General features: G+C 42.0%; 1 protein-coding gene across 2 annotated transcripts in view; it reads right to left on the bottom strand.

The window, feature by feature from the left end:
* Positions 1–5,509: 5,509 nt before the first annotated feature.
* smarcal1 (SWI/SNF related, matrix associated, actin dependent regulator of chromatin, subfamily a-like 1) overlaps positions 5,510–12,636 on the bottom strand; it is a 93,998-nt gene continuing 86,871 nt past the window's right edge. For both annotated transcript variants that reach the window (XM_060930335.1, XM_060930337.1), the window contains exons 15-17: positions 11,362–11,462; positions 11,179–11,275; positions 5,510–8,024 (exon numbers count right to left, since the gene is read on the bottom strand). In XM_060930335.1, the coding sequence (XP_060786318.1) occupies positions 7,830–8,024; positions 11,179–11,275; positions 11,362–11,462 (393 nt within the window). In that variant the 3' untranslated portion in view covers positions 5,510–7,829. The remainder of the gene's footprint in view (positions 8,025–11,178; positions 11,276–11,361; positions 11,463–12,636) is intronic.

Genomic DNA, 12,636 nt, shown 5'->3' with positions numbered 1-12,636 from the left:
CATGGAGAAAAGAAAAACATTCAAGTCTGCCCCTTGACTAAAGACAAGGTGCTGATATTGACTCTGTTGCAGTTTGAGCAGATACATTTTAGGGGAACCATTGCTTTAATCCAGGATTATTCTGAAGAAATGGTAAAACACAATACATCACAGGCATTCAGCAGACACTATTGTCCAGAGCAACCTGGGGAGCAGGTGGGGGTTAGGTGCCTTGCTCAAGGGCACTTCAGCCATTCCTGCTTGTCCAGGGAATCAAACCAGCAACCTTTTGGCCTCAAAGCTGCGTTCTTAGGCCATGGCCTCCCCATGACACCATTCACTTACAGTCGTAGTGGTGTTGCTGGGTAAAAGTGCAGCTTTGCTGTTGTTTTGAGATGCTATTGTAGGAAAATGTGTCATTTATAGTTGCAAAGTTGCATTTAACGGTGTTCCAGCTAGTTTATTTTAGCCAGGCGCCGTGCCCTGCCCTCAAATACCAGCACCATGCCCAAATTTATATGCACCCTACTCATAATTTTCCAGAACTTTCCAAGCGCCCAGCACATACATTCCACCACAGAAAGTAAGTATGCCCCAACATAATGAAGGAAACACATGTTGGCCAATCACAACACACTATTAGCGCAGGGTCACAGACATGCTCTGTCAACCATTTTGTCTTCTTACAATAATGAGTCAGTGCAACAAGATATTTTTGAAAAGCAGTGATGCGTTCAAATGCATGAAAGAAAAAAGAATTGGTAAAAGCAGCAAGGAGCTTACAGAACCAAGCATCTCTGTTTGCCAGAACGCAAGTAGATCTAGAAGTTGTAGGACTAAACACATTCAAAAGTTAGGACTAATAAATCTAGGTGCCTTACTCAAGGGCACTTCAGCCATTCATGCTGGTCCAGGGAATCAAACTGGCAACCTTCTGGTCCCAAAGCTGCTTGTTTAACCATTAGGCCACAGCTTTCCCCATTAGTATTACTATTATTAGTAACTAATGTTAGACTGTCATGTTAATGGACAACAGATGAATGTAACTGCTGAAAGAGTTGATTGAAAAGCATGCTGGCAAACAGTTCCAAAATGTAAGACAAAGGCAGAATCAAAAAACAGGCAATGGTCACCCGAGGCACAAACAGGATATGATACATTAGGCAATGCGTGGTCAGGAAAATGGAAAAGAAAGTCAAAAACCAGAAGAGCAAACCAGCAGTCAGGGCTTGGTAACATCAGACAAAAGGTACATTGTGAGAGTCCTTATACAGTGTCTTGCAAAAGTATTCATCCCCTTGGTGTTTGTCCTGTTTTGTTGCATTACAAGCTGGAATTAAAATGGATTTTTAGAGGGTTCACGCCATTTGATTTACACAACATGCCTACCACTTTAAAGGTGAAAATTGTTGTTTTATTGTGACAAACAATAATTAAGATGAAAAAACAGAAATCTGGAGTGTGCATAAGTATTAGCCCCCTTTCATATGAAACCCCTAAATAAGAGCTGGTCCAACCAACTCACTTCATAAGTCACATAATTAGTTGATTAAGATCCACCTGTGTGCAATCAAAGTGTCACATGATCTGTCACATGATGTCTGTATAAATTAACCTGTTCTGGAAGGACCCTGACTCTGCAACACTACTAAACAAGCAACATGAAAACCAACGAGCCTCCAAACAGGTTAAAGACAAAGTTGTGGAGAAGTATAGATCAGGGTTGGGTTATAAAAAAATATCCCAAACTTTGAATATCCCACGGAGCACCATTAAATCCATTATAGCAAAATGGAAAGAATATGGCACCATACAAACCTGACAAGAGAAGGCCACCCACCAAAACTCACAGACCGGGCAAGGAGGGCATTAATCAGAGATGCAACAAAGACACTAAAGATAACACTGAAGGAGCTGCAAAGATCCACAACGGAGATGGGAGTATCTGTCCATAGGACCACTTTAAGCCGTACATTCCACAGAGTGGGACTTTATGGAAGAGTGGCCAGAAAAAGTCATTGCTTAAGAAAACATGTTTGGAATTTGCCCAATAGCATGTGGCAGATTCCCCAAACACATGGAAGAAGATTCGCTGGTCAAATGAGACTAAAATTGAACTTTTTGGCCATCATGGGAAATGCCATGTGTGGCGTAAACCCAACACCATTCCTACTGTGAAGCATGGTGGTGGCAGCATCATGCTGTGGGGATGTTTTTCATCTGCAGGGACAGGAAAGCTGGTCAGGACTGAAGGAAAGATGGAGGGCACTAAATACAGGGCAATTCTGGAGGAAAACCTGTTTGAGTCGGCCAGAGGTTTGAGACTGGGACAAAGGTTCACGTTCCAGCAGGACAATGACCCTAAACATACTGCTAAAACTACACTGGAGTGGTTTAAAGGAAACATTTAAATGTCTTGGAATGGCCTAATCAAAGCCCAGACCTCAGTTCAATTGAGAATCTGTGGCATAACTTGAAGATTGCTGTACACCAACGCAACCCATGTAACTTGAAGGAGTTGGAGCAGTTTTGCCTTGAGGAATGGGCAAAAATCCCAGTGGTTAGATGTGCTAAGCTAATAGAGACATATACCGCAAGAGACTTGCAGCTGTAATTGCAGCAAAAGGTGGCTCTACAAAGTATTGACTTTTTTTCTTTTTTTGTGTGTGTGGGGGGGGATACCTATGCACAGTCCAGATTTCTGTTTTTTTCATCTTATTGTTTGTGTCACAATAAAACAACAATTTTCACCTTTAAAGTTGTAGGTATGTTGTGTAAATCAAATGGTGCCAACCCCCAAAAAATCAATTTTAATTCCAGCTTGTAATGCAACAAAACAGGACAAACACCAAGGGGGAGAAATAGTTTTGCATGCCATGATTGCACTATCAGGAACAAGTGTATTGTATTTAGTCCTTGCAGCACACACTGCTCCGTAGAGCAAAAACGCACATGGATGCGAGTGGCGTTCGAGACACACCAAGCGTGAACACGCATGGATGTGACATTATAAAGCATTGTATTAAACTGGTTAACTAAATTTCAGATTTATTTTATTTTACAAAAGTAACCTACCTTGCATAATTGCCCAGTCTAACTAATTTTTGATGATAGCTTCTTTGTCTATAATAATATGTGCAAAATTGGCCACGATAATCATTGGCACCGGCGGCACGGTGGTGTAGTGGTTAGCGCTGTTGCCTCACAGCAAGAAGGTCCTGGGTTCGAGCCCCGGGGTCGGCGAGGGCCTTTCTGTGCGGAGTTTGCATGTTCTCCCCGTGTCCGCGTGGGTTTCCTCCGGGTGCTCCGGTTTCCCCCACAGTCCAAAGACATGCAGGTTAGGTTAACTGGTGACTCTAAATTGACCATAGGTGTGAATGAGAGTGTGAATGGTTGTCTGTGTCTATGTGTCAGCCCTGTGATGACCTGGCGACTTGTCCAGGGTGTACCCCACCTTTCGCCCGTAGGCAGCTGGGATAGGCTCCAGCTTGCCTGCGACCCTGTAGAAGGATAAAGCGGCTAGAGATAATGAGAATGAGAATCACTGGCACCCTGCTTTCTTGGAAAGCTACCTGGGACACTGTTTAATGTTGCTGAATGTCCACAAAACAAGTTAATTCATTATCACTTGCATTATAGCAGCTTATAAATGGCCATTCCATCACAAGCATTTTTTCCCTCTCACTTGAAGTTAATCAGGCAAAAAATGCAACTTGTCATGTCGGCAAGAAACCAAAACACACAAACTCCTTCCTGAAGCCTTGGATAGACAAGCTTATGACTATACAAGTCCCTGTGCAAGCTGTTATTACAAAAGTGCTAAAGTATTAGAACAAGTGCATTAATTTAAACCTTGCGACTAGATCTAACATCAGTCTAGACCAATCAGAATTTGAGCGTTCATCAACTGTGTTAATCCAAATGCAGTTCATCACAAGTATCATTTTAAGCCTTTTGAATTGGTATATCATCTTGACACCTAATGATTGTTAATGTACATTTTAATGTACAACCCCGATTCCAAAAAAGTTGGGACAAAGTATAAATTGTAAATAAAAACGGAATGCAATGATGTGGAAGTTTCAAAATTCCATATTTTATTCAGAATAGAACATAGATGACATATCAAATGTTTAAACTGAGAAAATGTATCATTTAAAGAGAAAAATTAGGTGATTTTAAATTTCATGACAACACATCTCAAAAAAGTTGGGACAAGGCCATGTTTACCACTGTGAGACATCCCCTTTTCTCTTTACAACAGTCTGTAAACGTCTGGGGACTGAGGAGACAAGTTGCTCAAGTTTAGGGATAGGAATGTTAACCCATTCTTGTCTAATGTAGGATTCTAGTTGCTCAACTGTCTTAGGTCTTTTTTGTCGTATCTTCCATTTTATGATGCGCCAAATGTTTTCTATGGGTGAAAGATCTGGACTGCAGGCTGGCCAGTTCAGTACCCGGACCCTTCTTCTACGCAGCCATGATGCTGTAATTGATGCAGTATGTGGTTTGGCATTGTCATGGTGGAAAATGCAAGGTCTTCCCTGAAAGAGACGTCGTCTGGATGGGAGCATATGTTGCTCTAGAACCTGGATATACCTTTCAGCATTGATGGTGTCTTTCCAGATGTGTAAGCTGCCCATGCCACACGCACTAATGCAACCCCATACCATCAGAGATGCAGGCTTCTGAACTGAGCGCTGATAACAACTTGGGTCGTCCTTCTCCTCTTTAGTCCGAATGACACGGCGTCCCTGATTTCCATAAAAAACTTCAAATTTTGATGCGTCTGACCACAGAACAGTTTTCCACTTTGCCACAGTCCATTTTAAATGAGCCTCGGCCCAGAGAAGACGTCTGCGCTTCTGGATCATGTTTAGATACGGCTTCTTCTTCAAACTATAGAGTTTTAGCTGGCAACGGCGGATGGCACGGTGAACTGTGTTCACAGATAATGTTCTCTGGAAATATTCCTGAGCCCATTTTGTGATTTCCAATACAGAAGCATGCCTGTATGTGATGCAGTGCCGTCTAAGGGCCCGAAGATCACAGGCAGCCAGTATGGTTTTCCGGCCTTGACCCTTACGCACAGAGATTCTTCCAGATTCTCTGAATCTTTTGATATTATGCACTGTAGATGATATGTTCAAACTCTTTGCAATTTTACACTGTCGAACTCCTTTCTGATATTGTTCCACTATTTGTCGGTGCAGAATTAGGGGGATTGGTGATCCTCTTCCCATCTTTACTTCTGAGAGCCGCTGCCACTCCAAGATGCTCTTTTTATACCCAGTCATGTTAATGACCTATTGCCAATTGACCTAATGAGTTGCAATTTGGTCTTCCAGCTGTTCCTTTTTTGTACCTTTAACTTTTCCAGCCTCTTATTGTCCCTGTCCCAACTTTTTTGAGATGTGTTGCTGTCATGAAATTTCAAATGAGCCAATATTTGGCATGAAATTTCAAAATGTCTCACTTTCGACATTTGATATGTTGTCTATGTTCTATTGTGAATACAATATCAGTTTTTGAGATTTGTAAATTATTGCATTCCGTTTTTATTTACAATTTGTACTTTGTCCCAACTTTTTTGGAATCGGGGTTGTACTTCACTTGAGGAGAACAGACTCCCACTTCAGATCTTCAGGGCCAGTCTTCAGACAGACTGGAGGAATCCTGAACAGACCACAAACACTTTGCTTCATCATACACAAACTCTCCAAAAGTTTACCATCACACTTATGTGTACTTCCTCAAATTGTTGCAACAAAGTTGGAAGGACGCAACTGTCTAGAATGTCTTTCTTTGCTATAGCTTTACAATTTCCCTTCACTGGAACCAAGAGGCCCAAACCTGTTCCAGAACGACAATGCCCCTGTGCACAAAACAAGGTCAAGGGTGGAATGGAAGAACACAAGTGGCCTGCACTGAACACCTTTGGGATGTAGAACACTGACTGTGCACCAGGCCTCCTTGCGTGACATCAGTGTCTGAACCCATTATACATTTGAGGCTGCAAATCCCCACAGCCATGCTTTAAGCCACTTTCGGACTGCGGTAGTCACAAACAGTTTTGCACTCAAGTTTCCATCAATGAACAGTTTATAACTTCAACAAAACAGACTTCCTGTTAAAACTTATGATTTTCCCGGTTTCACAGTTTTACTTTGTGACTATATAGTTGATATAGGTTGATAGCATAAGGGAAGAATCTATTGTCTCTCTCTCTCGCTGTCAAGTTACATGTTGATCCTGAGATACCAGTGATGCTGACCTCTTAGACCTGCCTGATCCATCCTGATGCCCTACTTCTGGCTGGAGTCTCCTCACATCGCTCCAGCAGAGAACGGCCCCATACGAACAGTCAAAAGACACACTTGGAAGACGGTTCTGGACACTTACAGTTTTGCTATGATGGCTGAGGACTACAATCACCATGATAACGTTAGGACTGCAGTTGCCATGAACAGTTTTGTACTCGAGTCTCAATCAATGAACAGTTTATAACTTCAACAAAACAGACTTCATGTTAAAACTATAATGAATGTCCTGGTTACACAGTTATACTTTGTGACTCTATAGGACACAGTTATAGAAGCAAGTTATTTATGATCTCACAATGCTTTCACCCAAATAACGATGGGTTCCCTTTTGAGTCTGGTTCCTCTCAAAGTTTCTTCCTCAGGTCATCTAAGGGAGTTTTTCCCTTGCTACTGTCACCACAGGCTTGGAAATATATGTAACTTTGTATGAAATTTATATTTTGTGGTGCTATTAATATGGTCATAGGATATTAGCATTTTTTACAACTACGACTTTCCTCTCACAAGTAGAAAGACTGATCACTGGACTTGCACATATTGCACAGTTGCTTACTTATTTTATCTTCTTTCGATCTTGTTTATTTCTTAATATTTTAAGAATAGACTGTTGTAGCGAAGCAAGAGAACAGTCACCTTATCCTGCCTTGAACCCAGGTCTACAGGATGCCAAACCTGCACCCTGACCACACCACCAAAGAGCCAGGCTCATTGATTTGGCAGTCAGACCACATACTCAACTATAGTGATGGGCACTCCATCATACTGCCCTCCCCTTTCGGAGGCGCACCCGTGTGCTTCACACACACATCCCTCACGTATCCCCCAGCTGTACTTCTCCCATACCAGGGTGCCCCACACACTCATGCTTCACCCATCTCTGGGGTCCCTCGCATGGCTCACACACAGGGCACACCTCCAATGGCCTCCTGCTTCTGATACCATCTGTAGTGAAGCAAGAGAACAGTCACTGTATCCTGCCTTGAACCCAGATCTACAGGATGCCAAACCTGCACCCTGATCACAACACCAAAGAGCCAGGCTCGCTAGACGGTCACTCCGTCACAACCATCTTTACGTAGCTCCTTTATTTCAATAGACTGTCTTTATTTAGTATTTATTTGTTTAGCACCTTAACTCCAAGCCAAATTCCTTGTAGTTGCAACAATTACTTGGCAATAAAGCTTTCTCTGATTCTAACCTCAAGCTATAAGACTTGCATAGCCTTCACCACCATGGCTTACAAGACCGTCCCATCATTTTAATGTAATAAACATTTACAAACAATGCAGCTACTTCCAGTTGGTTAGTCAATTTTTTAAAAAATTATGAACACAAGGGTTGTGTTTTTGTAAAAATCTATGAGCAAATATAAATGCTTTATTAATATTTCCTACAGAAATGTTATCGATTTTTCAAAAACAAACTGGGGGCAAAAAAGAAACCAAACAATAAATCAAATCTAATACTCATGATAAGCAAAGTGTGCGTGTTTATGACTTTGGAAATGGGCAGGCTGGAGGGTTTTGGTCATCTTCCAAAATAGTCTTCAATCCGTCTTTTCTTGCTGGGGCTCTCCGAGTAGTGGTTCTCCTGGTGGCTGACGGAGCCCGTCTCTTCAGTGTCCTCCCAAGCATTCACAGCCTCTAACAGCGCTGACTCATCCATATCCTCCTCCAAGAACGATCTCTGGAACATCTCTGTGATTCTTTGCTGTTTGGGGTCCTGAGAAGCAAAGCAGCAGATACGGGCTTCTCTTCATCAACAGTGCATAGAAAAGGTTCTAAGCTGTATTACGCATAAAACTTTGATTCTAGTCCAGTCAATGAAAACGGGTTTAATTTGTCATACATGCATATCATAGACAATGAAGCTGCCAATTAAATGCAGACACACCCACAATTAACCATATATGGGATGTAGGCATCATTTAAAAAAAGGAAAAAAAAATGACTAGAGCAGCGGCTACAATTATCGACAGTCCATAATTAGACACCTTTTCAGATTTACCAATAAAAACCAATTTTACAAAGATGAATTTCAGTTCCAACAGTTATTATTGGTTAAATCAATCAACCTGAAGACCCGCCTCGCCCTTTGATCTGATGACACAGCTCGTTACCGGAGATGGAATTTTTTTTTTTTTTTAAAGAGTGATCAGCAATCTGAAGAAAACCCGGACGTCATCATCGCAGGCAAGCATGGTGGAAAGATCATGGACATGTTTTTACTGATCAAATTCCCAGATATTCCATGATCTCCTTGTCAAAACCTACTTTGTTTTTAACTCTCATCTGACAGTCGCGGCGGCACGGTGGTGTAGTGGTTAGCGCTGTCGCCTCACAGCAAGAAGGTCCGGGTTCGAGCCCCGGGGCCGGCGAGGGCCTTTCTGTGTGGAGTTTGCATGTTCTCCCCGTGTCCGCGTGGGTTTCCTCCGGGTGCTCCGGTTTCCCCCACAGTCCAAAGACATGCAGGTTAGGTTAACTGGTGACTCTAAATTGACCGTAGGTGTGAATGTGAGTGTGAATGGTTGTCTGTGTCTATGTGTCAGCCCTGTGATGACCTGGCGACTTGTCCAGGGTGTACCCCGCCTTTCGCCCGTAGTCAGCTGGGATAGGCTCCAGCTTGCCTGCGACCCTGTAGAAGGATAAAGCGGCTAGAGATAATGAGATGAGATGAGATCTGACAGTCGCCATTTTGCATCTAAACGCGCGTTTGTGAAGTCACGTGAGGTGTCGATAATAGTGATCACTTTCACCGGTGTCCACCATTATCGACACCCTGTGGAATTAAGGGACATTTACAACTGTTATGGATCGATCTTTGTGCAACATTGTTGAAGTTAATGAAGTACTTTATATTAAAAAAAAAAAAAAAAAAGTGCTGTGATTTGACATTTTTTTCCTGATTCATAACAGAATGGAATTACATGCTTGAAATATTCAGATTTTTCTAATCCATTCAGAAAATATTTTTGTGCAGTTTGTTGTAAATATCCACCACATATTACAATATCAGAAGACATATTATATTTTGGTTCGAGGAATGAAATGCGACGTTTGACCTGGATTTTCATGTGATTACAGTGCCAATTGCTTGTTGACATTTATTGGTAAACTACAAAACTAGAAATTAATACAAACAACGAATGATTAACAAAATGTGATTTACAAAAATACTTAGAAAGTGGGTAGAAAGTGGAACAAAAAGATTTGATGCAGGTTAAACATTATCAGTTCATTTGTTTACAAACAGAATTACTTCCTCATTTACGTAAACACCGACTTCCATATATTTATATAAAAGATTTTGTACTAAATATCAGTCTATGTAAAAAAAAAAAAATTAAATTAAAACTGTTTTGTTAACTTAATACCACATACCGATTATGCTTTATAAATCATCCAGATGTCAATAATTGTGGAACGGTGTCACATGATCTGATATGCTAAGTAACTGGGAATCAACTCTCCCCCCCCCATTGGAATTTTGAGTAATTATTCATGCACAATTTACATATTGAAAGTCTTTTCTACTTTTGCAACGGCCAAAAGATCATTAAGGTGTCGATAACTGTAGCCGCCACTCAAGCATTTTACTTGTGTCATGGCACTAGTAAACAAGCAAAAAATAAAAAGAACTGATTTTTTTCCCCAAAGAAGACACACATCAAGTGTTGTTCAGCTATAGTCTGGCTAACGCGACTTCAAAGCTCTGCGAGCATTTGGTCTGGCAAAGATATCAAGCCCAACCGTTTCCCAAAGCGTGTGGTTGACCCGCCTCCCTGAAATGCCTCAGTTTGCTACTGGTCGAAGCCAGAAAAGGCTGTGACGAAGCTTAAACCAATCACATCACTCTTTCCTCTGACGTATGCAACGCGACAGGGCTAACTGGTAGATTAAACTCTTACCGAAGCCGGTCGGGAGCAAGGCGAAAACATCCTTCCTTTCAATAAATACCTCCAGGGCTGCTCTTTGCTCCGTTTTCAGTGAGAACTTGCTCCATGTTCGTAATGTTTCTAGTGAATGAAGCGCTTCCGGCATAGATTCTGTAAACAATCTATGGCTTCCGGTCGCAGTTCTACTACGTCAGTGCCTTGAACACGCCTCTACCCAGGGCCGGTGGAGATGCTCAAAGTTGATTGGCTCCCGATTTTTCGGGAGCTTGGAAGAGCTGTAGATAGCTTGCCTGGCCAGACTAAGCTCGCAACAGGCCCTCGTGTTGCGTCACGCTTAGGATGGGCGGGCCTAGGCTAGTTCAGCTATACTATTTAATATTTGTGCCATTCAGCGTACAATAACAAACGCACAAGGATTTCTATTTCGGATGGTGCTTTAACTAGAACCAGAACATTTTCATACTGATGATGTCAATGATTGTTTGGACAATAAGATTTCCAAACAACACTGCAGCATAATCCTAGTCCATGATGATTTCGGTAATACCTGCTCCATCCCCAATTTCTCACAGAAATTTGCCTGGAGCCAAAAAAATATGATGCTGAAAGGACTTGGATGTGTGTATCTAGGCCCATCATATTTCCCTTTCAGGTTTCCCTTTCCAGCTGTGGTTCCACAGTAGCGGTTTCAGGAGTTGCTATGTGCTGATAAGCCACTTGGAGCTTTGAGCCAAAAATAAATAAATAAAATAAAAGCCCTATGCAAATAGATGAGATAAGCCATGCTGTGCTCATTCACACGCAGAGTATGTTCCCCTTTTATGGGATTTGACAGAATAGGCATATATTTGTAGGTATTCTTTCTACAGCTGTGCAGAAGCAAAGCACTTCGGTTTGGTTTTATTTGATTTGATTAGTGTGCTGCCAGATTTCTATTTTTACACGCTCCCGAGTACAAAATTTGCCAAAGTTTTATTCCACCTTGCTGTGAAAGCTGGCACACTCTGCCTTGTCGGAAATACTGGACTCCGACAATCCAACCTGTTCAAGAACATTCATCTTCTCCTGGACCATTGGCCTAGAGACATGGAAAAGTCCGTGTTACAGAGACAAAGCCAATAAAGAGACTGATGTAGTGTTTCAGATCCAAGTACTTTCAATTACCAGAGGTAGTCGTCAGCTGTGCCTTTGGCGACCAGGTAATGAATGTCCACACTCCTGGTCTGACCAATACGGTGCACTCGGTCCTCTGCTTGAATTAATATCTGGAAAAGTAAAAACGCAATCGGTATAGGACATACAGTGCCTTGAAAAAGTATTCATACCCCTTGAACATTTTCACATTTTTCCACCTTACAACCACAGTTTTTTATTGAGATTTTATGTGATAGACCAACACAGAGTAGCACACAATTGTGAAGTGAAACGAAAATGATAGATGGTCTTCAAAATTTTAAACAAATAAAAATCTGAAAAATGTGATGTGCATTAGTATTCAGCCCCCTGTCCTCTGATACCTCTAAATACAATCCAGTGCAATCAATTGCCTTCAGAAGTCATCTAATTAGTTAATAGAGTCCTACTGTGTGTAATTTACTCTCAGCATAAATACACTTGTTCTGTGAAAGCCTCAGTGGTTTGTTAGAAAACACTGAAGAACAAACAGCATCATAAAGACCAAAGAACTCACCAGACAGGTCAGGGATAAAGTTCTGGAGAAGTTTAAAGCAGGGTTAGGTTATAAAAAATATCCCAAGCTCTGAACATCTCAAGAAGCACTGTTCAATCCATCATTCAAAAATGGAAAAAGCATGGCACAACTGCAAACCTACCAAGACATGGCCGTCCACCTAAACTGACACAGCGAGCAAGGACAGCACTGGTCAGAGAAGCAGCCAAGAGGCCCATGATCACTCTGGAGGAGCTGCAGAAATCCACAGCTCAGGTGGGAGAATCTGTGCACAGGACAACTATAAGTCGTAAACTCCACAAATCTGGCCTTTTTGGAAGAGTGGCAAGAAGAAAGCCATTGTTGAAAGACAGGCATAAGAAGTCCCGTTTGCAGTTTGCCAGAAGCCATGTAGGGGACACAGCAAACATGTGGAAGAAGGTGCTTTGGTCAGATGAGACCAAAGTTGAACTTTTTGGCCTAAATGCAAAGCGCTATGTGTGGTGGAAAACTAACACTGCTCATCACCCTGCACACACCATCCCCACTGTGAAACATGGTGGTGGCAGCATCGTGCTATGGGGATGCTTTTCTTCAGCAGGGACAGGGAAGCTGGTCAGAGTTGATGGGAAGATGGATGGAGCTAAATACAGGGCAATCCTAGAAGAAAACCTGTTGGAGGCTGCAAAAGACTTGAGACTGGGAAAGAGATTCACCTTCCAGCAAGACAAATGACCCTAAACATACAGCCAGAGCTACAATGGAATGGT

Source organism: Neoarius graeffei, chromosome 9 (assembly GCF_027579695.1).
Source record: "Neoarius graeffei isolate fNeoGra1 chromosome 9, fNeoGra1.pri, whole genome shotgun sequence".
NCBI classification, from domain to species: Eukaryota; Metazoa; Chordata; class Actinopteri; order Siluriformes; family Ariidae; genus Neoarius; species Neoarius graeffei.
This window is presented reverse-complemented; position numbering and strand designations above follow the sequence as displayed.